Source organism: Phaenicophaeus curvirostris, chromosome 6 (assembly GCF_032191515.1).
Source record: "Phaenicophaeus curvirostris isolate KB17595 chromosome 6, BPBGC_Pcur_1.0, whole genome shotgun sequence".
NCBI classification, from domain to species: domain Eukaryota; kingdom Metazoa; phylum Chordata; class Aves; order Cuculiformes; family Cuculidae; genus Phaenicophaeus; species Phaenicophaeus curvirostris.
Window position 1 is genome coordinate 53,950,431 of NC_091397.1, and position 26,543 is coordinate 53,976,973.

The window sequence follows — 26,543 nt, forward strand, 5'->3', positions numbered from 1 at the left end:
CAAAGTCCACAGGCATACTTGGATATTGGCTCTTGGGCAGCCCAAGATGGGCAGCCCAAGATGGGCAGCCAGCATTGGAAGAATCCAAAATAGGCAACTACTTTCACTTTTGTCATCCAAGATGAATGTGCACTTCAAAAGCACCCATTAAGCACAACCAGAGCAGTCTTGCTCTCATCAGGACAGTTATACCACATTAATTAGATGCTTTGTTGCTTCAATAGGTGATGTCCATACATACAAACATACACACATACACGTGTGTATTCATATGGAATTTACAGTTGCAACTTTTTGAAAAAGTCTTTAAAACGGTTTCTTTTTTTTTTTTTTTCCTGTGGTGCTGTATTGAAATCAGTTAATTAACAGAAGAAAATTCTAACTTAGAGTTGCAATGAACTTATGGAAGGGAAGAAGGATTTATATCTTTACACTCCACCTAACTTCACCAGGCACGAATCAGCAGGGTGGAGAAGATGAAGTTGCTTTGTGAAAGTCACGAGCACAAGGCAGAGTCACCACTCAGTCCAAATTGACTAAAGCACCAAGACTTACTCCTTTACTGCACTCCCAGCCAGGTGAAATGTTTATAGCTAGTACCAGACATGGGAGACACGGATCCCCCATGGAATGCAACTTGATGCCCAAAGACTTCCAAGCCACACTGCACAGTGTATTTTATACACATTTTGTAGAAAAGAAACAGCAAGGATGCATTTCTGCATTGGCAAAGACGGACTGTGACAAAGTCTGTTATCCTCTGTCCAGTATCATCCAAGACACCTAGACACTGTTTTAGGATCACACCAATGGTCTTTTCCTGCACAAAGTCTCCAGCTAGAAAAGGTGGCAAAGTAAAGAGTGAAAACAAGTCCACCCCAGCATCCTAAGCAGGCAGGCAAAAGGAAAAATCTTCTCTGCTTTACTGTGATGGTCTGTGGAGCTGCACTCCCTAACATTTCTAGGAGAAAATATGAGTCAGAAATCCTACAGGAACTCCTGCACCATCACAGCTCCCTCCACAACCCACACATCCTCAACAGAGCACTGCACAATCTAATCCATATGGTATATCTGTACGGCAACATGGGCCAGAGCCAGGTGCGGTCTTACGTTAGGCTCTCAAATGATAAAAGTTTGGCACATGAGCAATGGTTTGTACTTAGGCAGTTGACTGAGGAGCTTGGAAATCAGGGCATTGAGAAAAACCTGCGAGTAAAGTGTGAGGATATAACAGCCAGACACAAGATGGCTTTGCATAAGGATACCACAGGGAAGGGAAGGCAGGAGCTGGTCAGAGTCTCTTGCCTCGTTCAGACTGAGATGGGGAGGTTTTGCCATTACCACAGAACATCACTGTTCGGTATTTTGCTCAGTCAGGCTCCAATACAGGTTTTAAAACAAAAATTCACCAAAATCTCAAGGGTGTTTTTAAAGCTATCTTCAATTAGCCAAGCAAATCTTTGGCCCACTGCTCATCCAGCTGACACAAAGACAGTGCTTCCCTCTGAGACAGAAATCCCCTGAAGGGGGCACTTCTGAAAGCAGTATCTTAGAAGCAGACAGCTCTTGACACAGAAACCTGATGCAGAGCTCCTCCGAGCAGAATGGGTATCCTGAGGACAGCGTCGCACAGCTGGTATCTCACATTCATCCCACATCTAAACACACGCGATGCCTGAGCAAGGGGATTAGTCAGTGTTAAACTCTGCATGGCCCACCCTAAGGGTAACGTACTCACAGTGAACTTGGGGAAGTTACCTTTCCTCCCTACCCCCCAGACCTAAAGTCTGTTAGCTATGTGGAAAAAAAAAAAAAAAGACTAAAAGGTCTGTAGGGAGACAGACAGACTTAATAAAACAATCACAGTGCTCTCTCCCACAAAGGACACCTATATAGGCAGACGCCCCAAATCCCAGGTAGTTCTGGAGAGCAGAACCTTGACAGGAGGGGATCTGCTATACAGGATCGGGATTTCAGCAATCCCAGCAACTACGACAGAGCAACCCATTGAACAAGTAATGAGCCTAGGGTGAGCTTAGGATCAGAATGCTGCTGACAAGTGTCAGGGATGAAATACCGAGGCTCCTCGGGATAAGCTCTGCAAAGTGCCTCCCTTAAATGTTTTATTTTCTACAGCAGATTCCCAACAGTAGGAGCTTTTACTCACTCTGCTAGGCAGAGGCTGAACTGCTTTCTTCGTACAGTTTCAGATTAGCCAGCTACACTCAAAGAACCACCCCTTTTTGCTTTTGCCTTTCTCTTTTCCTTTTGCTTTCTTTGCGCTTTTTGTGAAAGGGACACCCAGTTTCAAACCATTTAAAAAATATCAAAAAAGCCCTGGTGGAAAATAATTTGCAGCTGTGATAATATCACATTTTAAAAAATACCGTAATATAGTTTTACTTTTAATAATAAAAGATAAAAAAGGGGAGTCTGTGAATAATTAGAGAGTGCAGTCTGAAGCCAGCTACAGTCACTGCAATTGATAATAAACTTAAAGCCCCTTGACAGCAGGTAAATGCTTTGCAACCCTGACCCCCTTCCTCTCACATTACTTAACAACCCTGCAGTTCCAGCATTACATCACCATCCAAGCGATTGGTTCTCGCATTTTAACTCTCTCTCTGTCTCCTCCGATTAGGAGCAACATACTGATGGGGGCAAAAAATATCCAAAACACGACAAACCACCAAACTTCTCTCGAGTTTGCTGTGCTCCTTTCTTGAGTTTGGTTTGGTCGAAAAAAACTGCTTCTGCTGCTAAGAGTCGAAGTTACATGCACCAGAAAACGAACTCTGTCGAAGTGAAAAAGAGAGTGGGAAAGGGGGACTAGGGAGGGGAAGAGGAGAGAAGGAGAAAGACGAGGGGGAGAAAAAGTATATAGAAATTAGAAAAGGAAAAGAAAATTAAAAACAAACCTCATGGACATCACTGAGCCTGAATTCCCTGCTGAGGTGCAGAACATGAGAACCCTGGAATGAGTGTATGTAGAACTTGAGCCAAAGCTTAACTAGCCCGAGTGAGTCATATCCTTCCCATTTGATTCCCGTCCAAGTGATGATGTAATGCTCTGGCCCTCTCCCTCCTCGCTCCCGCTCGCTACACTACCTCCCTCCTCCCCTTTTCTCCTTTTTAGCTCAGTGCTGGTGAAGTCACCATTTAAATCTGGCAGAGCTGAAGCAAAAACTTCAATGTAACCAAAACAGCCCCAGGCCAAGTTCCAGACGTACTGAGACTCGGTGGTGCAATTGCCATTGGAAACGAGTAAACAGAGAAAGAAACAGTGCCGCCTCAGAAGGGCCTGCGCAGCTGCCTGGCGGATCACAGGAAAACCCAGGGATGGGGCTGACATGATTGACTGGGGCTGATCAGAAGATACTGCGCACAAACGCACTCGTTCTGGAGTGCCCGCGTGGTCTGGACTTCAGGAAGATCCAGCAAACGGGTAAAGAGAAGATCGAGCTGGAGCCAAGGAGGGCAGCGGAGAAGCCGCAAAGCGGACGCGGCATGTTTGTGTGGGTCGGGGGAGAATGAAAAGCGCTGCTTTTACAGGTTCTGCTGTTAGACTGGGATTTCTCTGTCTTGGCCGCACAGCGCTAGAACTGAGCCCTGTGTTTTTGAAGGGTAACTACGGGGCTCCTTTTTGGCGAGCCTGCAGATGGACAGGTGCGAGATACTTTTCTTTCTCCAGTACTTAAAAAGTACCAGAACAGCCCCAACTCGTACAGCGCTGTAAACTTACGAACCAACTCACTGTGAGGCTGCTGCTATTGCTTACTCTGCATTTAAAACAGTTCCCTTCTGGTGTTTATATTCCAAGTTCGATACTCATGATTTTTTTTAAGGCTAGAGAAGGCTTCTAAGTGGAACTAGTAATAAGTTTCCAAAATAGAAGAAGCTTTTCATGTATGCAAGCATAAGCTACTGTGAAGCTAAGTGCTCTGCTGCATCCTATTGCAGTTTCTAACTTTTCCTGATGTCAAATGATACAGCGACTGTGGCTGAAATACCTCCTGTTTCCTCCCTCACAGAGGTTTTTTTCACTGTACAAAACATTTGTTCCACAAAAGAATGCAAAGCCTGAGTAAGAAGAAGAAGTGAAACTATCTAAGCACAGGTCATCCTGCCGCAATCCAAGGACTAAAAATTTCAATGTCAAACTGCAGAGACATAAGCACCTGAAACACTGGAGAAGTGTTTAAAAGTGACTCCTTTCTTTATAGATCAAGAACTTCAGCATATTTTACAAAGTCGCTACATAGAATCATAGAATCGCTAGGTTAGAAAAGACCTTTGAGATCATCAAGTCCAACCATACCTGCCCACCACTAAACCATATCCCTGAGCACTTCATCTACTCATCTTTTAAACACCTCCAGGGATGGTGACTTAACCACCTCCCTGGGCAGCCCCTGCCAGTGCCTGACAACCCCTTCACCAACCCCTTTCACCACCTTCGTTGCCCTTCTCTGGACATGCTTCAGCACCTCAATATCTTTCTAGTAGTGAGGGGCACAAACCTGAGCACAGCATTTGACATGTGCAGGACTTGGCATTTGGCCTTGTTAAACCTAATCCTGTTGGTCTCAGCCCATCAATCCAGCCTGTTCAGACCCCTCTGTAGAGCCTTCCTACCCAGCAGATCGACACTTCCTCCCAGCTTACTGTCATCTGTGAACTTACAAAGGGTAAAAGTACTTCACCCTGTATTTCAGAGTGAAATTCAGTTTTCTGGCAGCCAATAGACACACCTGTCCCCCTCAAATTCAGAAAACAACAGGAAAATACCAAAGCAAACATGTTTTCTTTTCTTCCTTATAATGATACGAGTTTATGGAAAAGCAATTTCTATTGCATAGTAGCAATTTACCAAAAGGGGTTTATCTGGGGCAGAGGGGAAGTTTGTTACTCGATCAAAGCAGCAATGCAACAGAGATTACTGTAAAGTACCAAAGCCTCCCTCTGATGATGGTCTTGTGGTTATAAATGACCTTTAGAATATATTTCTACAGATCAACACCATTAGCTTCAGTCATGGTTCGATCTTGAATTCAAGTAGTTTCAGTCACGAATTCAAATGGGTTTTGTTTAAGGTATATATGATTTTTACAAACAGCATGAAAATGAGAAAAACCAAGGGTTTACCCTATTCAATTAAAACAACACAGTTCTCCTCAGTGGGCTGACCTGCTGGATGACATCCTCAATTGATATTGATGCTGCAGCCACTCACAGTGACACCTTTATCAAACAAGGCAACTCTGAATTAGAGGTGATCGGCTATAATTATTACTGGCGCCACTGAAGCCTGTGGCTTGACAGCATCAGATGTGGCTGTTATAAAGTTTGGTCCATTGTGTCAATGGCCTGTATAACTCATTTATGTCTGAATTACCAGCTATTGATTTTTTGTCTTCTGTAATGTAATAAAATAAAAGTTAGGTCATTCCTAAAGCTTTCTTTTAATTCCAACCTTGCTGATAGTTTCATTTTAAGCTCAGCCGACTTCTCTCACTCCATTTTTTTTTTTAAAAAGTGACTTCCTACCCTCTTTCTGTGCTTGTCTAAGAGGTCATTTTCCCTCTCTCCTTCTTTTTATTTTGTACTCTTACATTTACACTAAGGGATTACATGACACTAAGGGATTACATAGGTTCTGCTCATCCAGCTATGCCACTGATATTGCTATAAATTTTATCACAGGCCTAGGACAGATCACTGGCTTAGAAGCTTCAAACTGATGGGGAATATGACTACAACTAAGACACAAACTTAAATCACCAGACCCACCTCTGGAAGGAAAGAAGTTGCCATGAAAGAGAATAAGGCTTACCCTAAGGAACCCAGGTTACACTGGGGCTGCTTGAATATATGAATCCATTCCTGCAGCCTTTGTTACTGAACTGGACTCTTCTCTGTCCTATGAAAGACCCACACTTCCACCACCCTGCTGTATTCAGAGCAAAAGTCAACCAAAAAGATGATGCCAGAGCTGCAGGGTAGTTCACTGTCCTCCTGAGGCTTCAAATGATTGCCTGTGCAACTGTGCTCTTTCCAAAAGAGAACTGTGATTACCAGAAACAAGAGCAGACTCATTGTTCATCCCTGAGCATCTTAATCAAAATATTACAAAAATAACTGCATTTGTATGGCAAATGGCCCTTTTAGTTATTATTACCTGCATAGACACAAACTCAGAAGAATTCAAGTGTCTTGGAAAACAGCCCTTGTCTTATAGAAGATATTTCTGGTATTTTGAGCATTTTCCGAAATGAATGAGAAAGATCCAAGTAGCCTGAACTGCTGATAATTTTTAAATTATATGTTTACACTGACATCTCATTTCAAGAAGCAGACTGCTTTAAAAAAGACCTCATGTTCCAAAGGAGTTAAAAACTTATTTGTGCTTGCTAGTGAGAATACAAAAGGTTCTTTCCAGGCAGGTATTTCCAAGGCCTATTGATTTTTTCTTCCCCCTAACAGGAAACACTGTTTTCCCATTTTCCTTCCTGTGACAGACCAGTTAATGATAAAGAATGTCCTGTGCTCAGAGGAAATTCCACTTGCATGCAAGAGCTCCCTCTTTATCTGTTTACGTGTCTGTCTTTTCTTTCTCCCCCCTCCGCCCCCATCCTTAAATTTCCATGTTCAGCCACACTCAAGAATAGGGCTGTTGTGATGAGAGTTGTGGGATGTTTTAATTCTAATGGGAGCCTTCTTCAAAGTAGCGCCCGGGCCAGCATAGTTATGACTCTAGCTTAGCTGTCTAGCTCAGGAATGCTTGCAACACCCTCCCTGCAGCATGTTTCATCCTTGGGGAAAGGGTGGTGGGGCACACCACAGATGTTTGGTGTAACAGAAACTCAACAAAAATCACTGCTCCTGCAGAAAGTTTCCAGTCTGAACAACTGGGAAGCTCTGAATTCAAAAGCCCAAATGTCAGAGTGCACTGGGATTAGCTCAAAAGCATATTGTAGCAAGGAACTGTTGAGATAGCGGATGAACAAATCATCAGTTTTTCATGCAGTTTAGGTGAGTGTATCATATGCAGCCTTTGGGACTGACTTGCACCTATATCAATCAATGGACCAAAGCATCAGCAAAGACCCTGTGGATGAAAGCAGTGTAGCTTGATTATTTTTTTCTCCAGTACTTGGCTCTTAAAGAGGCTTGATTAAGAAAATATTCTGTAATAATGGTCCTACACTCAGGAAAGTCTCATTTTCATTCCGACATTATTTTTCATTTCTAACCCAAGAGCCTTACAGTCCCTATGGAATTAAAGAGGCCAGATAATTTCAGGTTTAAATAAGCTTTAATGACTATCACATGTATGGAACCTTAAACCTAGTATTAAAAATTATTTTTTTAAAGTGGCATCTCTTCCTTTTTTAATTTAAAATAACCATCCAGGTGGTTTCCTAAGGATTTCTTTGCAAATTGCTTCCAGTGAACCTTTTCAGTTACAGACCACTGCAAACCCATGTGGTGTTATTCAGTGTTCAGTTCAACTTGGGTGTCCCATGTTTTTGTAGTGGACAGAGGGACTGTCTGCACAAATCAGTCAAAGAGTAGTGGTCAATGGCTCAAAGTCTAGATGGAGATCCCTGAAAAGTGGTGCCCCTCAGGGTTCCATACTGGGACCGGAGCTGTTTAATATCTTCATCAGTGATATTGACAGTGAGATCGAGTGCACCCTCAGCAACTTTGCAGATGACACCAAGCTGAGTGGTGTAGTTGCCACGCCAGAAGGACAGGACGTCATCCAGAGGGACCTGGACAGGCTAGAGAAGTGGGCCTATGAGAACCTCTTGAGGTTCAACAAGGCCAAGTGCAAGGTCCTACACCTGGGTTGGGGCAATTCCCGATTTCAGTACACGATGGGGGATGACATGATTGAGAGCTGCCCTGCAGAGAAGGACACGGGGTTGCTGGTTGATGATCAGCTTGACACGAGCCAGCAATGTGCGCTCACAGCCCAGAAGGCTGTGAACCATATCCTGGGCTGCATTAGATGAAGCACGGCTATCAGGTTGAGGAAGGGGATTCTGCCCCTCTATTCCTCTCTTGTGAGACCTCATCTGGAGTACTGTGTCCAGTTCTGGAATCCTCAACATAAGAAGGATGTGGAACTGCTGGAATAGGTCCAGAGGAGGCTACAAAGATTATCAGAGGGCTGGAGCACCTTCCATACAAGGGCAGGCTGAGAGAGTTGGGCTTATTCAGCCTGGCGAAGAGAAAGCTCCGCGGAGATCTTACAGCAACCTTCCAGTACCTGAAAGGGGCTACAAGAAAGCTGGAGAGGGACTATTCATAAAGGCTTGTGGTGATAGGATGAGGGGGAATGGGTATAAACTGGAGAGGGGCAGATTTAGGCTTGATACAAGGAAGAATTTCTTCACCATGAGGGTGGTGAGGCACTGGCCCAGGTTGCCCAGGGAAGTTGTGGCTGCCCCACCTCTGGAGGTGTTCAAGGCCAGGCTGGATGGGGCCTTGGGCAGCCTGATCTAGTGGAAGGTGTCCCTGCCCACGGCAGGGGGGTTGGAACTAGATGATTTTTATGGTCCCTTCCAACTCTAACTATTCTGTGATACTATGAAATGCCTGCTCAGGGAGACTGTGAGGTCTGAGAGGTGAGCTATCACCAGCAAAGACATAAGAATGTACAAGTTTATCAATTTCAGCATAACAAGTAAGGCAGAGTTAATAAATTCAGATTGCTCATAAGATAACAGGATGCATGTTCCTAAGCCACTTGGGTGCTTCAGAAAAACACATTCTCCTTTAAGGAGACTCAGATCAAAGTGCTCATCATTAAGTTGTATCAAAGGTAGGGCAAGCTTTTCTATGAGCTCTCCAAATCATTATAAAATAGAGTATCTGCAAATATCCTCTGTGAGTACTGCCCCAGATTTCTTGAAGATAAGCACTGTAAGAAACTAGATTGGACTAAGTCTAAATCAATCCTGGAACAAAGATCTCCCTCTCTCACACATATGCACAAATGTACCGCTAAGCTAGAAACACTCTACTGAAAATATTTAAGGAAGAACAACTAACCAAAGTTTGGGCCCAACAGCTCTGGAGACAGAGGTGTGCAATGGACATGATGGCCAGGAGACTTCCCCACAACATCTTTGCAATGAATCTTAAACCAAATCTTCAAGAATGATATCAAGGTAAGAAACCACTCCCCAGTAAAACTCCTAAGCAGGCTAATGACACTTGAGATCAAGTTTTTTGTGCTGGGGACACTCAACCACTAGGGAATAGAACTGCCTACTTATTATACACTTGCTAAATAGCCATGGGCCAGTGATGAGTGGCTGACCTGGAAGTGAAAAGCTCAGCATCCAACTATATCACTGAGTCATCCAACCCAAGTAGCCAGCTATTTTATTACAGCTGTAAACTGCAAATACGTAAGACAAGTAATGCAGCAATTTACAGAAAATAATAAATAATGCTTTACATTCTGGTAGAATCTTTCACCCTGAAAGGTCCTACAGCACCTTGCAGGCCAGCCATAAAAAGTTATGCAAAACAATTACCCTTGACATGGGAGATGGCAGCCAGCCAAAAATGGCACAGGAGTGCAGAGGGGAGATGTTGACTAAGGACAGAAGTAAACAGCTGCAATTATTTAAAAAATGCTGGTTAATCTTTAATGTTCATGCATAATGAACTGGAGGTTCCCTTCCCCCAGTGTGATTTTAATTACTGCAAAGGGTAATTAGCATGTGCTTTGTGAAGACTGGAGCCACTGCTATATTTAGTGTTGCTTGAAGAAGCTTTGTCATCCATCTTTATACCCTAAATTTTTTAACCTCAGATGTTTTAATCTTTAGTGTGAAACCCTACAGGCTTTATCTTGGACCCAGTTTAAAACCTGTATCATATACAGACATATCTCAACTCTTACAGCAGGAAAAAGGATCTGGTTTTCATGCTTTTCCCCCATCATGCTTCTCACAGACAGAAAAGCAAGCTGAAATTGCAAACTCTAGATTAAAAGAGCAAACTCATACGCTGTAATCAAATATGTGCTGTGGAGCACGGTATGGTTAGCACTGAATAATGGATTAGCTCTAAAACAAATTTTAGTCTTCCCCTGAACTGTCTTCTTTATGCACTGTTGTTAAGCTTCACCTTTATCTTTTAACATGGTAAAAATAGTTGATTTTCTAATGAAAATTTTTCCAAAAATAGGCAAAGCTCTGTGACTCAGTTCCAACTGGAAAAGGAGAGTGCCGGAACTCAGATCACCCTCATTACAGCAGCACAGATTTACAGTCTTATCTGATAAAAACACACACATCACTTGCTTTTAAAGATATGTCCTCTTTTGTTAGTAATCTAGTTGATAGTACAGTATTTCCTCCATGAAAATGACGAGCTAGACGCGACCACTAGGAAATGTTTCTTAAAAACATTTGAAGTCTGCAGCACAGAGACTGAAATGTGGCCGCAACTAAGGGCTAGCCTACAATTCCTGAATTTGCAGTAACTCCCATTGGAACATAATGGAATGTAAAGTTTCCAGTCATAACTCTAACTTATGGCTATAACAAGTCAGCCATAAGAATTAAAACTCTATTGTTGACGACATATAGCTATTATATGATTTGACATTTTATTTTTTAAAAGGAATAGTATTTTCTTTTTACTTTTTTATTTTTTTGTAATGGGAGATAACCAGGAAAACATAGTTCAGTTTCATTTGTACTAATTTCTCCAGTCAGATTCATTTCTGAAATCAAATGAGGTCCATCTGTACCCACTTATGTCTTTAGTATTTACATACTATGTTTCGTCCTCCAATGCTTCTCTTCTGGAAAAGTACAGCTATCTATTATCACTAAACATATTAACAACAAACGAATCTCTCACAGACACTCACACAAATCTTATCAGGACTCTGAAAGGAAAGCATCTGCATTTTACTGACATCAGAGTTATACCAACAGTTTCACTGTAATGAGAAATCATAGAGAAATTATTTCCAATTTCACTTCCACCTTCTGTGCGCCAGGATGCTGCTTTACTTTTAATACCAGTTTCTATGAATCAAAACAGAGAACTTTTCTAGTCTTGCATTAAAAAAACAACCCTCCCCCCCAAAAAAGTTAGCTACGAAACATGCACATACACTGAAATACGCAGTGTTTAAGTACATATTCCACACAAACTACGCCTACTAGATTTACACATGGAACAGTTGTCGACTTGGCTACCCTCTGACACTAGCCTATTCCTGTCACTGTGCAAAACCAAATGGTTGTGTTTGTCCTTAGTGATTACAGCCCATCTCAATGAGGTACTTGTGTAAATTCTGTATTGGAAAAATCACACTGGCTTGCTGGCATCCCTGGTGAATTTTCAAATAAAGACAGAAGATTAATTTTCTGTTGAAAAAATTGAACCTCTGTCAGCTCAATTTTAAAAATGCCAACAAAATAGCTTTTTATGTTGTTTAAATGAAAAAAAAGAATTATTATGGAAACAGGATAAACAAATTAAAACTATGATGACTAACTCATCTGAGAACCTACAGAGTTCACTTACATCCCAAGACTGCTTCTAACTCAAGTGGACACTTCTGTGAATACCTGAATAGTTCTGATGTGAAAGAAGCAGCGCCTAGAAGCTGTCCCAGTTTCCCCACTTAACTGGGATGTGTTCCTTCAGTTTTTTACCTTTCAAACCTGATCCTTTACTGATTCTCTCCTATCTCCCCAAAACGTTCCCTTTGTTCCCTCCTTCCAAGTAATGTGAATTTAATTTTTTAGGATTTAGAAATTTTTTAATGCTTCTTCCCCTCATGCTCAAGCTTTTTTGCATTAATTATTCCACATGGCGATGCCAATCTGAATTCAGCTTGAAACCACTTCAGGGCTTATATATTCTTGCAATTGTTTCATAACTGGAACTTAAGTTTCACCACCCTGCACGTCAATAGTTGCAACATCATTTTCTCTGGCTTTTACCAATGCAATTTCACTTCTTTCAGATCTGTCCAGACTTCTGCTGCAAAGCCTTTTTTACCAACCCTTTGCATGGAATGTGCCAACTTTCTCTGTGTATTCCTTAATAAACTCATTCTTTCCTCCTGAAGTTACTTTCATTTTCAAGATCCATAACCAACTTAATCCCACCTTCCCTAAAATGTTTTCATCAGTATTAAAATTTAGTTCCAGATCAGTCTACCATGCCAGTCTAATATCTCCTAATGCCTCTGAAAAGCCATCTTCCTGATGCATCATTATTCAAGAGTGCGAGTACCTAGGAAATGAGCAGATCACCTCAGAATGAGCAGATCGCCTCTCAATGACCACTTGCCACTATCCATGAGCCCTCCTCCTCCACGGTTGTTTCCAAATGATGAGCTTCCAGCTTCTACTTCTTCTAGAAATTTGTATTAGTCCCCCCCCAGGCACAGCCTTGCATTTTTTAATATTGAATTTCATTCCATTGCCATTACTTCAGTACTCAAAGCTTATCCGGGCTTTTTTTTTTTAGGTTTTTTTTTTCTTTTCTTTTCTTTTTGTATCATATCCAGTTCCTTCTCTGCCTTGCCAAGGTCTCCAAATCCTGCGTCATCTGCAGTACTTGTTATACTTGCATTACCGTCATTAATGAAAACACTAAACAAAATCAAGACTGTACCAAATATTGTGTAGCCCCACAAGCAGCCTCCTCCAACCTGACACTTTGTTTTTCAACACCACCTAGTTCTTTCCCCTCCAGCAAACCCCACTTTTAAGCATGCTGAGCATAACCTACCTGCCCTGTTTCCTAGAGCAGATTCCCCCACATTAGCTGTAGTTGTTGAGCAGACCACAGCTGTCAGCAGCTTTCACTGAGTGGGAATTTGTCAGCGTGAATAACAGTGCAGGACAAAGTTTACCCTTATTTACTGATTCACTCTCAGACCTGCCTGAATTTTCTCTAAGCTGACAAAGTGGGATAAACAACCTTTCAGAAAGTTTTAAAGAGAATAAATGTTTTAATTACAATGAAGATAAGTAGTATTAATACTACTGAAATATATAAGAAATATTTAAGTGCTGACTCTCAGCACTTTTATCAGAGGAATTTTGCATTTGTGCTCCACAGACCTGAGAAGCCCTCCGTGTCACTGCGTGCCATTCTGCTTTATTACACTTGTTATTAGGTAGTATCATTTATATAGAATTTTTTGTGTTCCTAAAAGGGATTTCAGGAATGCCACAGCAAAAAATTGATGGTTTGTTTACTTGATTAATGCCGTGATTATGATTACAAATCTGTCTGCTGTTGCCTCCACAGGAAATTATTTCAAGAACTTCACTTCTGGGTGTTGCTTAACAGCCAGCACTGGCTCCACTATAAACTCATACAGATGATTTATCTGGTGGCTTGCAAGTGGGGGATCTAGGAGTCTGACAAAACTCTTCACTCCCTTTAACTTCCAGGACATCGGACATAGAAATCTAGACCGTTACACTCCTAAGCCTGTTTGCAAGTCCTCAGCCAACTCAAACTATTAATATTGAGCTAAGTGAGTGCAAAATGAAAGTGATTCGGAACATCCTTCTTTTAAAAAAATTTATACACACGTTTTACTAGCTCTAACTGTTAAAACAGCCAATTACATCATACCAACACAGTAAAAATTACTCCAAGGTAACCTAGGAAACTGTTTTTACTAAATAACAACTGAATCCTTTCATTTAATCTCAATTCACAAAAAAAAACAAGTTTAGCTTAATCTCCCTTCACAGCAATCTCATGTTGTAATTCCACGCTGTCTGTTCAGACCAGCTGGGATGTTCTTGCATCAGTTTGTAGGGCAAAGCTCTCCAGGGACTGCAGCAAGGCTTTCTCAGATGAGGGGCCCTTGTCTGTTGTATTTGCTATTCTTGGTGGCCTGCCAGCAACCCCAAATTTGGCAAGGTTCAGAGCAAAAGCTACAGTCGGGTTGCTTGATTTATCATGAATGTTATTATTTTTATTGGTCAGTTAATAAGTTCTCGCTTTAGTGTGTCTTAATTTTGCTCTGGTTGTCCATGTTGGCTTTTCTGTGTCACCAGCCTAGAGAGACATAAGGATGGGCAGCCATCACAGTCATTATCTAACTTGTAACCAGGACAATTCTTTTTCCTCCATATTTTGGAGGACAATTCATGGAAACCTCTATTCACTTGCATCTCATTCCTTAGTTGGTCAGCATTTTCATAGTGCTCAACACAAAGGTACTAAATACTTGCAAAATATTATACTTAAAGAAAGCTAATCAAATGGGAGCTGAGCCAGTAAACACAAAGCAAACTAGAATTAATTCTGGGATGTAACTGATGTGACTTCACCTCCCTTGCTGCTGTGCTCATGCTATGCACACACAGGAGCATATATCTCACACACACCTAGATAAAAGGTATTATCATATAGAAAGTATTGTGCATATATTATAAATGTGACTAAGTAAAAAGATAAAGCTGACTTAAAGGACTATTACAGGATGAATGACATTAAAACTTCCATTTACAGTTGAATCTTCATTTTCATTCTATCTCCCTTTTTTAGATACTTTTAAAACCTTCCAAAACTTTCCCTTTTTAGGCTGAAATACTGCAGGCCTGGTCTTTGCCAGATAATGAATATTTTAAAAAATATTTCCTTAAACCATTTTGTCTGTCTTTTATAAGGACAGTGAAAAGTGTAAGGAGTTGTACAGTCAGAAACCCTGGGAACTGAGAGCTGAACTTTGCCTTGAAAATAGTCCACTAAAAAATGCTCTAGAGTGCATTGATAAAAATTAGATTTTACTTGGTGAAAACATTCATAGTTTTGTTTTGTTTTGTTCTGTTTATGCCAATTATGTTTTCCACGAGTTCTCTTGCTAAGCTATAAATCAAGCACCTAAGAAAAACAACTCTATTTTTCATTTCAGCTAACCTGGCTTCCATAAAAATTTACAGGGACTAAGAAAAAGGTCTGTAAAGTGTGGAGTGCTAGTGAACATAGAAAGAGGCACAGATGAGAGACGGGCTGATATACATTCTGGAACTCAGCTCAGCTTATTCATAAGAAATGTTTTCATATAAAAGCTTTCTGGTTTGTCTTCTTCACACATATATTTGATCTAATCTTTTGGCTCTCTTAGTCTATGGTACCAATTTTATTCTTCCTGTTCTCACTTACTCAGCCTGCTCCAGGCTATGTTTGTGACTTTCCTAGTCCTTCTACCCGCTTCCACCCATCTCTCCCCTTGCAACAAAAGTATCAGACGCTTGAAGTCTCATTCTTCTTTTTCCCAAGGAAAAACTTCCAACTCAGTTCATCAAACCAATTCTTTTTTTCCAAATCCCAACCGAACTCATATCCGTCATTTTGCCTATCTGCATTGAGCTAATAAGTAGCAAAACCAGCCCAAAGGACCACCTGAGTTATCTTCTCTGCCTAAACATAATTCTATTGAGCTAAGCTTTCTTTCCTGCACACAAATCTGCTCTTGCTTGGTAGTCTTGGCTCTGACTCAGTAGTCTCACAAAAAAATGTATCTCATTTGTAAACAGCCAGGCCCACTGTACCTTTAAAAACTGCTTTAAAAAACATGTTTTTAGCATGTTCTAGGTAACATTGTAGGCAGCAGGTAGAAAATGGACTGAAATGTCATAGAAGGAACATAAATAGAATAAAATAACAAGGATCCTTCTTTCATCAGCATAGCCTTAATGACTGAGAAAATTCAGAATTCATGTTTTACAGTCCAAACTGTTGCTAAAAATGTTTTTCAAACATTTACCACAAGGTGCCAGCAGTTCTTTAATGCTTTTTTATTTTCAATTCCTGCTGCATGTAGTCAAAGAAAGAGTACAATGAGGGAAGTCGTAAGTGGTATTAATGCCAGGATCAGATACCTTTCAGAGAAAACAAGATCCCAGGCATATACTAGTACCTTTAAAAGAAAAAGAAAAAAAATGAAGGTCGGGTTTAGTAATTTGTATGGAGTTATAAAGCATGATAGTTTGTGATGGTTTGAGGTTTATTCATACTTTTGAAACCAGACCAATTAGAGTTGAAACCAGCCTATAGTGAGGATATTCAGCTGCCAATGTCTGTTTTCCCTAGATCTTATCCCCTACAAAAGTTAGAGAGAGGGAGGAAATAAATACCTTATACAACACAGAAGCAACCCCTCTCTTCAAATTATAACCCCTCCTAATACTGGGAGACTTACATGCCACTGCTCTAAGCTCTCTGCAGGAGGGAGTGTCTTACCTAGAATGAGAATATGAGGTGTGTTATGCAAAGTGATCGACCATTTGTAAATGTTTTAATAACAAATACCAGTAAGGACTTATTGCAGTCAAGTGGAATTACATTGCAACTAACATTAGCTGGACAGCCTTGATTCCAGTACCCACTACTATTAAAAAAAAAAACGTTGGTGAAGATTTACCTATATTTAAGTACCAAAGCCAGACTTTCAACAGCAAAATCAGAATAATTCAGTACTAAACCAGCAGAACTTAAAAGAGGCTGCCCTCCCAGTCTGTTTTATTACATTTTCAATCATACAGCTAAAACATGAAAGGCTATTATAAAAATTACCTGAAAGTATCCGTACGTGTACATAACACTCCATTGAGTCTTAATATTTTATACATATGCAACTCTTTCCACTTAGAAAGGGTCACAAAGCAATTTACAAACAATATATGCAGAACTAACTTGAGACATTTAATGCAATCTGGTCTGCCTGCATAGAGATACATGACTAAATATCCCCAATGAGTAATATGGCTCACAGCCATAACAGCCTCAGGCTGTGATCTGGTCTGCTCTCCTAAGCTAAACAGGATTGGTCTTGGCCAAATGCATTTGGGAGCCCTCCAAGGAAATCCCAGGGTGCTTCAGGAAGCAGAGCTGGTGATTCAGTAGGTGGCACACTTCCCTGGAGTCAGTACTGAACCAACCACTCCAAGGGAAATGTTGGTAGGTGCAAGCAATTAACCAAACGGGATTTCAGGCAGGGTCCCTCTGCTGAGACTGGTCGCTTGTCACACTGTCATTATTTATTAGTGATGCTATGGATTCTATTAAAAACAAAAAAGTTGTTGCCACTGAGCAGTCCTCTCTCGGCAGAGCTCCTTTAGATTGGAGAACTTGAAAGAAATTGTTTCTAGCTTTTTCAGTTGCAAATGTTGCGTTTCAAATGGGAATCATCTGTAAGTGCTTCTAGGGTTCTTGGTCCTCACCAATACGAAGCAAATATTTTACCTTCTACCCACAGTTTTAAGCATAGTGCTTACACAGTTTGGTGTGTGAATCCTTTCCTTTGCATTGGTAGCTCCCATCTGGAGCACCACATTCACTTCTAGGTACTGTTCCTAGCTACAGGTGTACCAGCCAGAGAGACCCTTTGGACAGCTAGAGAAACACTTTGGAGTCTAGAATAGGACTGAGAACAGACTAAGCAAGCTGGTTAGTCTACAAAAGACATAACAGAAGGTGGATATGAATACATTTTCAAATACACAAGTGGCTGAGGAAGACAGCAGGAAGCAATAGCTTTCTCCCTGCCTGTACTGAGTAGAACCAAAAATAAAAGGAACTTAAATTTGCATCAAGGAGGGCTCAGATTAGATTGAAAGAAAAACTTGTCTCAAAGTGAATACAGTTAAGCACAGGAATAGGATGTGTGCTCTGCATTTCTGGAGCTTGTCAAAAACACATTAGAGGTATTTCTGTCAGAAATGATGTAGATGTAACTTAATCCTACTTTGGATAGAGGATTGGATGAACACTTGAAGTCCCCTCCAGCCATATAGCTCAATGGTTCCATAGTTTTTATGAAAGCAAAAGATTTATAGCTTTGGCATTACAGATTTCTTCCTATTTATATTAAGTTTAAAATAACAGTAATTCCACTCCACCAAAAAAGAAGTCTAAACCACATTTGATAGCCCTAAAACACTGTGCCATGATTTAAAGGGGGGTTACAGCAAAAACTGCACATGCTTTAAAATTCTATGCAAAATTAATTTTGTGATCTTATTCTTCTTTTGTATAGACACAACCAGAGTTTTCCACCGTTCTTTCCTTGAAAAATCACAGAAAAGAGGTGAGTTTCACATCTGAGTCTAAAAGAAATGCCATGAACAATGAAGACTCTACCAATGCCTGGCGAAGCGTCAGGTCATTTAAAGAAGAAAAAGGAGAAAATAGAGGAAGAGGTGAAAAGGAAGGCATTCTCTGAAGCATAAGCATGACCTCAACAAACACATTGACTTTTCCTGCTGGCTTCTTCATCAGTTGCATATGTGTTTAGCTGCTGAGTCCAGGGTAGTTTGGGTCTTCTCTGGAGCACAAGTTATTGTGCTGGTATTAACTGATAACTGTTTCACCTGATACAGTTTCTTGCACCTCACATTCAACAAGCTAAGGGTGAATATTGTCCCAGAGAATGTACTGCTAAAGTCCATCTTATACAGCCTTGAAGCTTCCCTTCCTTTCCCTATTTCTTTTTTCTCTTTTGAACAAAGACGAAAATGTACAAAGTTACTCAGTAATTTGGATGATCTGGGGGGAAGAGGTTTTTGCAAAGTTATTTTTGGGGAAGGTCACGTGGGTAGATCATTGTCACACTGGTGAGAGATGAAGAGGCAGCATATAAATGCAAGAAGAAAGGTTTAACACAGCCCAAACAGTACTGGCATGTGGCCCGGACAAAAAACATGCTTTTGGGTCAGGATGCTGAGTACTGGAATCTGGGACTACAGAGGGGAAGTCATCCTTGGTCCTCCGATTGCTCCCCATGCTGAGGAGAAAAGGACCTTATTTCCTGCAGTAAATATAAATACTTCAAAATATTCTCTACTTCAAAATATTTTCTACTTCAGAACTATGATACATTCCCTCAGATTTTGCTGGGCAGCCTGCATCAAAGCAGAAAAAAAACCCCATGAACATCAGTAAATGAAATCTCTTATAAACCTTAAAATGTATTTTTCCTATGACTTAGAACAGTTTCAAAATGTAGATAGGATGATACGTATCTGCTAATTGACTTTGTTAGTTTGCAGGCACATAATCAGATTTGTTAGAAAAATAGCCTCACAGAAAGAAAACATAGTTTATTCTTCAATGAATGGCCCTTAACTGAGATTTACAGTACAGACAGATTACAAGCTTTATTTTTTTCCACAGAAAGAAACAAAGAATGGAGCCCTTCTAAACAAAATATTCAAACAATTCAAGAGCCTAAAGAAAGAAAAGTCTCTCCCTCTTTTTGGCTAGACAGTTTTGATACCTTAATGACTGTAACATTTTAACAGCTGTGGGAAAACTGACATTAAAAAAATACCCAGCGCAGAAACATGGTCTGTGTACAACATCTTTGAGCTCTTATGTTTTATTAGCAATTTGGATTCATTACTGTTTTAAGGAGGAAGGAAGGGAGGTAGATGTTCCTGAGAGCTGTTTCTCTAAATGTATTAACCAGAGATTTCCAAGCACGATTTCATATAACATCACTCGATCCTCAAAAACTAGCTAATGGGTGAGATGTCACCATTTATCCCTTCATTGAAATTCATGCTCTGACACAAGAGGTCAAAGCAGGTATTTGAGTGATCTTCGTTATGAAAATGAGATAACCTCCTTTCATCCCAAAGCCTGCTCTGATCTTGGTCCCCTCCTTCCCTCCCAGCCTGATGCTAGGCAGCAGCTCACAGTTACCACACTGTCACCTTCTTTTTGAATTATGATGCTCTGAAAGAGCGCTGTAGTATTTAATAGCCTGAGATCACAAGCTCTCCTGACACAATACTTAACCAGGTGCTGCCTTTCTTTCAGAGTGCTCATTATTTGCACATGGTCTATGACATCCAGGGAGAATATGTTATTGCAGAAGTTCTCTCTTCTCCCGCTGTTTGCTCTTCCGTTGTATTTATCTCCTTTACCTGACAGGCTCTTGACGGTGCTGTCAACTTTGTCAAAAAAAAAGAGCATTAGTGCAGATTTGGGAGGCCCTGTTTGCTAATCTTTTAGGAATCCTAAAGTGCCCTTTAGGATTTAAAACAAACACTGAAGCCTGAAAATGACTTATGTTCTGAAGCTCAGCACCTCCCTCCCTATTATCCCATTAGAAATCCCTCGAAGTCTGTGTTCAGTCTTCATCAGTCTCTACTAGTCAGACCCCAGGGTGGAGAAATGGACATGATGAGTGTTCAGAAATATTGCACAGGGAAACATTGAGAGAATGTTTTGCGGTAAGAGTTTTAGAAGAGTAGTTCTGTTTAATTACAACCATACAGAAGCTGTGCTTTTGGGAGGGATATAAATAAGGTAGCTAACAAGCTGAGACATAAAATACACTTCCATTGCCTTTATCAACTCTGAGATCCCAATTTTGTTAGATTTAAAAGGGTTTGCTGTTTTATTTTTAATACCTATCTTACCATCCCAGCTCCCTCCTTTGTTAGGATGGGACTGAAAAGCAAAATAAGATTTCATTATCTGGATATAGTATAAATTCATTTCTTCCCTAGGAAGAAAGCCAGCAATTATTCTTTTAAGTAAGCCATACAGCTACCACAGAAAAACACTCTCCTTTTAATAACAAATTACATGCAGAATATGGGTATTATATTCTCTTGTGCTAATCAGAGAGCCCTTCAGGAAGGCCACAGCTCTGGATCACGCAGCATTGGTGATGCCCTGACTGGGTCAGTCCTAAAAGCACCATATGGGCTTAGGAGATAGTTCACAGCCAGAAGAACATCCTCCCAGTGCAGCAACTCATACATCAGTTAAAAAACTCAGTTATGTTTCCAGAATTAATTGCCAGCTCCTGTGTCAATGATAGTTTAGGTTGCTACATCCAGCTTCTTTCAGAATGATCTTGCATTCTCACTGCATTGTGTTAATTTTCTAAGGTATACTAGGTGATTAAATACTTGCAATTATTATTATCTCTTTATACTAGGGGGAAGTTCCGTATCTAAAGTAGTCAATAAAACAGCTCTTCATACATTTATTTACATTTTCTTCTTCTTGTGTGCAAGCCTACACTCCCTCATCTGAACACATTTTTGTAAATGAAAAATGTTTGCGCCTCTGGCTTCAACAACTATCCCCAAATTAGGCAAAGGATATAAGATCTGATATATTATTTTAAATACTCCGCCTCAGCTTCATATCAGCAGGAAAGAGTGCTTCACAGCAACCTTCCCTATGAACTTCCATCACACACCTGACTAGCATCTGCTTCAGTACCCTACAGAGCAAAGGAAGAGATGAGTTCAACAGGGCATCCAATCTGCAGCCCCTCACAAAAGCCTCTCTCACTGCTATCAGTCCGGCCAAGTGACATTACAAACTCTGTTTCCTCTCCTTTGATGCTAAAAAGTTTTCTCTTTCACAAATAGCTAGAGAGACCTTAAGTATCATGCTCAAATTGCCCTAATCTCACTCTGCTCTCACCTTTTAAAATCACTGTTAGTGGTTGGCCCCTGGCAACGCAACAGCATTTTAACTCAAACTTCCATGCAATAAATAGCTCAGATTTCCTTTTAAAGAAACACATACACACAACAGGCTAGGGGTGCACAGAAGTTTTATGCATCTAGCAGTTTTTACATATTCCACTGTTATTCATTTAAGGCTGACCAAGTGGTCCTCAGGGGCTGGCATGCACAAGCATAACATTATAAGTGTTAATAGGAAACGGATCTGAACAAAGAACCGCATTTCCCCATTATATTGTGTTTCTGCTTTAGTACATCATGTTAGTTTCCTTCACAGCTGGCTGGCTTGCCTGTTGTTTCAGAGGCATCTATCATTTGCTCACAACTTTCCTTCTCTGTGTATTTTATATGCACATATAAGCATGTGGGATTCTTGCTTTTGTTTTACTATAAATGGCTTATCTTACAATGTGCTTTGGAAAGTTCCTAAGATAAAATGGGTAGCAAGTAAAAAGTGACAACAGAAAAATATGACCTGCTCTGCCACACTAAAGAGAGAAATGGAGTCCAGTCAGCATAAAATGTATTGGAAATATAAATCAATTAGTTGCTTATTAATATAAACAAAATAACCAGCAAGGCAAGTTCTTGCTTTTTGTAACTCAAACTCACTTCAATAATATTCTGTTATTTATGAGCCCTTGAATTAATTTCCTCCCTCCCAACATGTATGCAATTTGTCCTGCAGAACAGCTATACCCTTCTAGCGGTCGGGGGAGGGAAATGCCTCAAAATAAGCACAAAGAACACCAGAACATGCACTTGGGAAACTGCTTTGTGGAAAGTCAGACTGTATCTCCTGTGGACATGTACTTGAGCATGGATGCTTCTGTGCTTTTGCGGAGAGGAACTTGTGTGGGCAGTGATGGAGTCTCTGCATGGGAACACCCCTGACTGTTGCTGCAGCCACAGACTAGGAGAAGTCTGTCTAGAAAGCTGCCTGGAGGAGAGGGACCTGGGGGTGTTGGTTGACAGCGACTGAACATGAGCCAGCAGTGGCCCAGGGGGCCAAGAAGGCCAATGGCATCTTGGCTTGGATCAGAAACGGCGTGACCAGCAGGTCCAGGGAGGTTATTCTCCCTCTGTACTCGGCACTGGTGAGACCGCTCCTCGAATCCTGTGTTCAGTTCTGGGCCCCTCACCACAAGAAGGATGTTGAGGCTCTGGAGCGAGTCCAGAGAAGAGCAACAAAGCTGGTGAGGGGGCTGGAGAACAGGTCTTATGAGGAACGGCTGAGAGAGCTGGGGGTGTTTAGCCTGGAGAAGAGGAGGCTGAGGGGAGACCTCATTGCTCTCTACAACTACCTGAAAGGAGGTTGTAGAGAGGAGGGTGCTGGCCTCTTCTCCCAAGTGACAGGGGACAGGACGAGAGGGAATGGCCTCAAGCTCCACCAGGGGAGATTTAGGCTGGACATTAGGAAAAAATTCTTCACAGAAAGGGTCATTGGTCCCTGGCAGAGGCTGCCCAGGCAGGGGGTTGAGTCACCTTCCCTGGAGGTGTTTCAGGCATGGGTGGATGAGGTGCTGAGGGGCATGGGTTAGTGTTTGATAGGAATGGTTGGACTCGATGATCCGGAAGGTCTCTTCCAACCTGGTTATTCTATGATTCTATGATTCTGCAAAAGCAAATGGAATAGCCTACCTAAAATGGCCCCAACACGAATTAAATTGTTAACAAGGATGTATAAGACCAACTATATACTGACAAATCAATGACCATGCTTCCATAATTCAACATATGATGTCTCAGTTAAGCATATTTTTTTTAACTCAATGTTCTTGTAATTGCTGTTTTTTCAAGAAATAGGTACCACCCTTTCCCACTGCACTCTGCAGTGAAGTTACACCCAGAGCATGACGTGACTGTAATTACTTTCTCCCAAACATACACCATGTCAACGTGCAACTTGGAAAAGAGAAAGGTCTTCCTTATTCTCAAAGATTTTCTAACTAAATAACACCACATTTGTAGCACCATATTTTCATAGGAGAAAGATGTATTTCAGCCTCCAGAAAAGTTCCACCGTTGACAGAAATTCCCAAGCTCTTCAAAGAAATAGTCAGTCTCTCAGCCCTGTTTCAGCTTCTTTAATATTCTGTAAAGTCCAAGCTGTATTCTTTCCCCCACGCTCCTTGCTTTTATAGATCCATTTCCTAAATGAGGCATGACTCTTTTCAGGATGACAGCTTGTGAAAATCACTTTAGGGTACATTTTCCCTTTTAAGGAAGCAGCTTAGCCACTCCTTTATCCCCAGAATACTTACATCCCATCCCTGAGGGCAACAGTTCTCATCAGCAGTATTTCCCATTCCTCACATCTGCTTCTGAGAGAAATCCCAGCCAGATCAATCAGCCTCATACATGCATAGACTAGGCAAAAACATTTGTTATGCTTTCAGAGCACAGTATCAGGAAAGATACTAAGTTATCAGAAAAGATATTAAGCCGGAAAAAAACATTTCATCCACACTGTCCACTAGACACCACGGAGTATATTTCTGATCCCTGAAGTACTCACACCAATATCAATAACAGTTTGGGTAAGGAATGGTTAAGAATATTTCACTAAATTTGAAGAGAGGGCGGAACCTTTTCAAAACTAGAACTTTTACAGATTCCCATTTTCACAGAAAAAGTTTGCTTTCCACAGAAACATCTTGATTTATTTCCCCAGCCCAGTAGAATACTGACACTGCAGTACTGTTGGGTGTTGAATCAGAAGTCAGATATTCTCTACTGAAATTTTTGGCTCTATTTTATTCCTGAGAAAAATAATAATCTTTTCCTAGAAACAGACCCCATAGTTATACCACTCTGCTGAGACAGTCTGGTTGATACCACAGCTCAGATGCAGGACAAGAAACTACCTTCTCTGGCAAAAGTTCTCCTACAATTTCTAATAGTTATTACTTGAGTATCTATTACCTGCCACGTATGCTACTTTACAGCATACGTGATACTAATAGTGATCCTACGACAGGGTGTAGAGCACCAAATTGCTCATATTTCAGTGTCAAAGGGGATCTTAAATAAGGCTAGCAAAGCTCAGCTGCAGTTTGAGAAGTGTTTTGGAACCTGAAGTGCGTAATAGAAGTGCAGGGAAAGTACGGTAGCAATTTGCACAGAAATCAGCTAAAATATTTTTCTTTTTCTTTTACTATCAATAGTCCATTACACTAGCAATTAATCTTTAGAGCCAATGGTTTGATTGGGGATATATATTTTTTTGATACCTTTATTTTTAAAATAGCTGACATGAAGCTTGTTTAATTACTGGTGGAATGATTCTAGACTACATTACAATTTTACTGAACTACAGAAAGGAGAAAGAAGTCTTTTTATGTGCCATTCTAAGTCCCTGCAACCTGACAAAGCAACTACTGATCTTCATGCTAGGACAGTCAAGCTGTTGTGTTAATTTCCAGCAGCATAAGACACTTCATTTTATAAAGAATAAGTAACCAAGGAGCAAGAGGTTAGTAGAAAGAGGTGGAAGTCAATATATTTTTCCATTTTTCCATTATGTAGTCAGTTGAAGGACCAGGTAAGATAATTAAGGAGATGGCATGCAATGCATTGCTTAATTTTCTGGCAGTTAAACTGGAATTATATGGATGATGAGTTAAGCCCACGGCTACAGCCCGAGTGATTTCAGCCCATCCTTAACTGCAAACTGTGCAATAGTCTCACTGAAGCCACACAATCTTGAATTTACCTATGAAATCAATCTTCGGAGCAGAAAATTTAAAGGACACTGGCAAATCAGTAAAGGAAAGAATACTTTCAGAAAATTAATAAGTCTTTGGAAAGCTGTCTACTTATCACTGCAGTTAATTTATTGTACTTTTTGGAGGAGTTTATCATCAATTTTTTAGAAACTAAAAAACAAGGGATCAAATTCAGAGATGCTTAACATTCTGCCGATGTCCTATTGACTAAAATCACCGATGTGACTTTTAGAAAGTACATAATTGCAAAGTTCAACAAATAGGATTTGGTAGCTTCACATCCTAGACATTATAGAATCAAAATCCTTTCTGATAGTCCTCCGAACTTCTTACATTCCTCAGATTCAGCATTTAGATTTCTCCAAAAGATTCTCACCTTACAGGACTTAATGTGAGCTAAACTGAACATAAAATCTCATTCATGCATTTTCAACAAGCCTCTAACTGCTTTAAAACTCTGCCCAGTGCTTTGGTAACTGCTGTCAGGCACTTTGCAATGTAACAATGACATTTTAGAAGAGCTGTAGGGAAGAAATGCAATTACAAACCCCCTATGTCATACTCAGCAAATTTTCAGATTGAATTTTCTATGACTGATATGTTTTTAAGGCAAAAAGACCTAGATTTTATTGTGATGATGTGCCTTTGTTTCTAAAGCAAAAGTTATCTCTAGTATCATGATATACCAGCAGCACCGATAGCCAAATCTACTTTCCTTAGAAGCACATCGGTAGTTCCTCAAACCAGTAACTGCTTTCCACTCCCTAACCTATTGCCTCTTTTTATCCATATTCCTCAGAAAGAAGCAATACTTTTACATGATGCCCAGGGGCCAACCATGAAGACTACTGTTTTTCAAAAGGATCTCCTATAACAATACTCATCACAACTATGAAGTACATAAACATCATCACATGTAAATATGTATCCTAGTTATTCCCAGTGAGTTCCGTCCAGTTTGTATCAGACGCTGCTTATGTTACACAGTCTTTAGGACAGGGGCTATATATATCATATGTCTTCTAAAACACCATAGTCTTGGTGTTCAGAACATTAGTATTATTTACACTTAAAATTCTCTTACTGCAACTGCCCTGTTTTAAGGAGCACTGAGCACGGCTCTCTAGTCCCTAATTTTGACCTTCTCAGTCTACTCAGAAATATAATGACTATTTTGTGACTGTAAGCACACACTGAAGAAAAACACAGGCATACTAGAACTTAATTTATTCTTTATTATCTCTCCCTAAAGTTGATTTTCCCATACTGGTGGCTGCTATCTGTGCCCCTTTTACCT

At 40.6% G+C, this 26,543-nt stretch overlaps 1 protein-coding gene across 5 annotated transcripts in view; it reads right to left on the reverse strand.

The window, feature by feature from the left end:
• Window positions 1–26,543, reverse strand: part of CREB5 (cAMP responsive element binding protein 5) — a 261,316-nt gene that overhangs the window by 96,539 nt on the left and 138,234 nt on the right. Inside the window, exon 1 of one of the 5 annotated variants that reach the window (XM_069860228.1) lies at window positions 2,922–2,996. The exons of the other annotated variants lie outside the window; for them this stretch is intronic. Coding sequence (XP_069716329.1) covers window positions 2,922–2,968 — 47 coding nt within the window. The 5' untranslated portion in view covers window positions 2,969–2,996. Of the gene's footprint in view, window positions 1–2,921; window positions 2,997–26,543 lie in introns of those variants that run through there. 5 annotated transcript variants of the gene reach the window in all.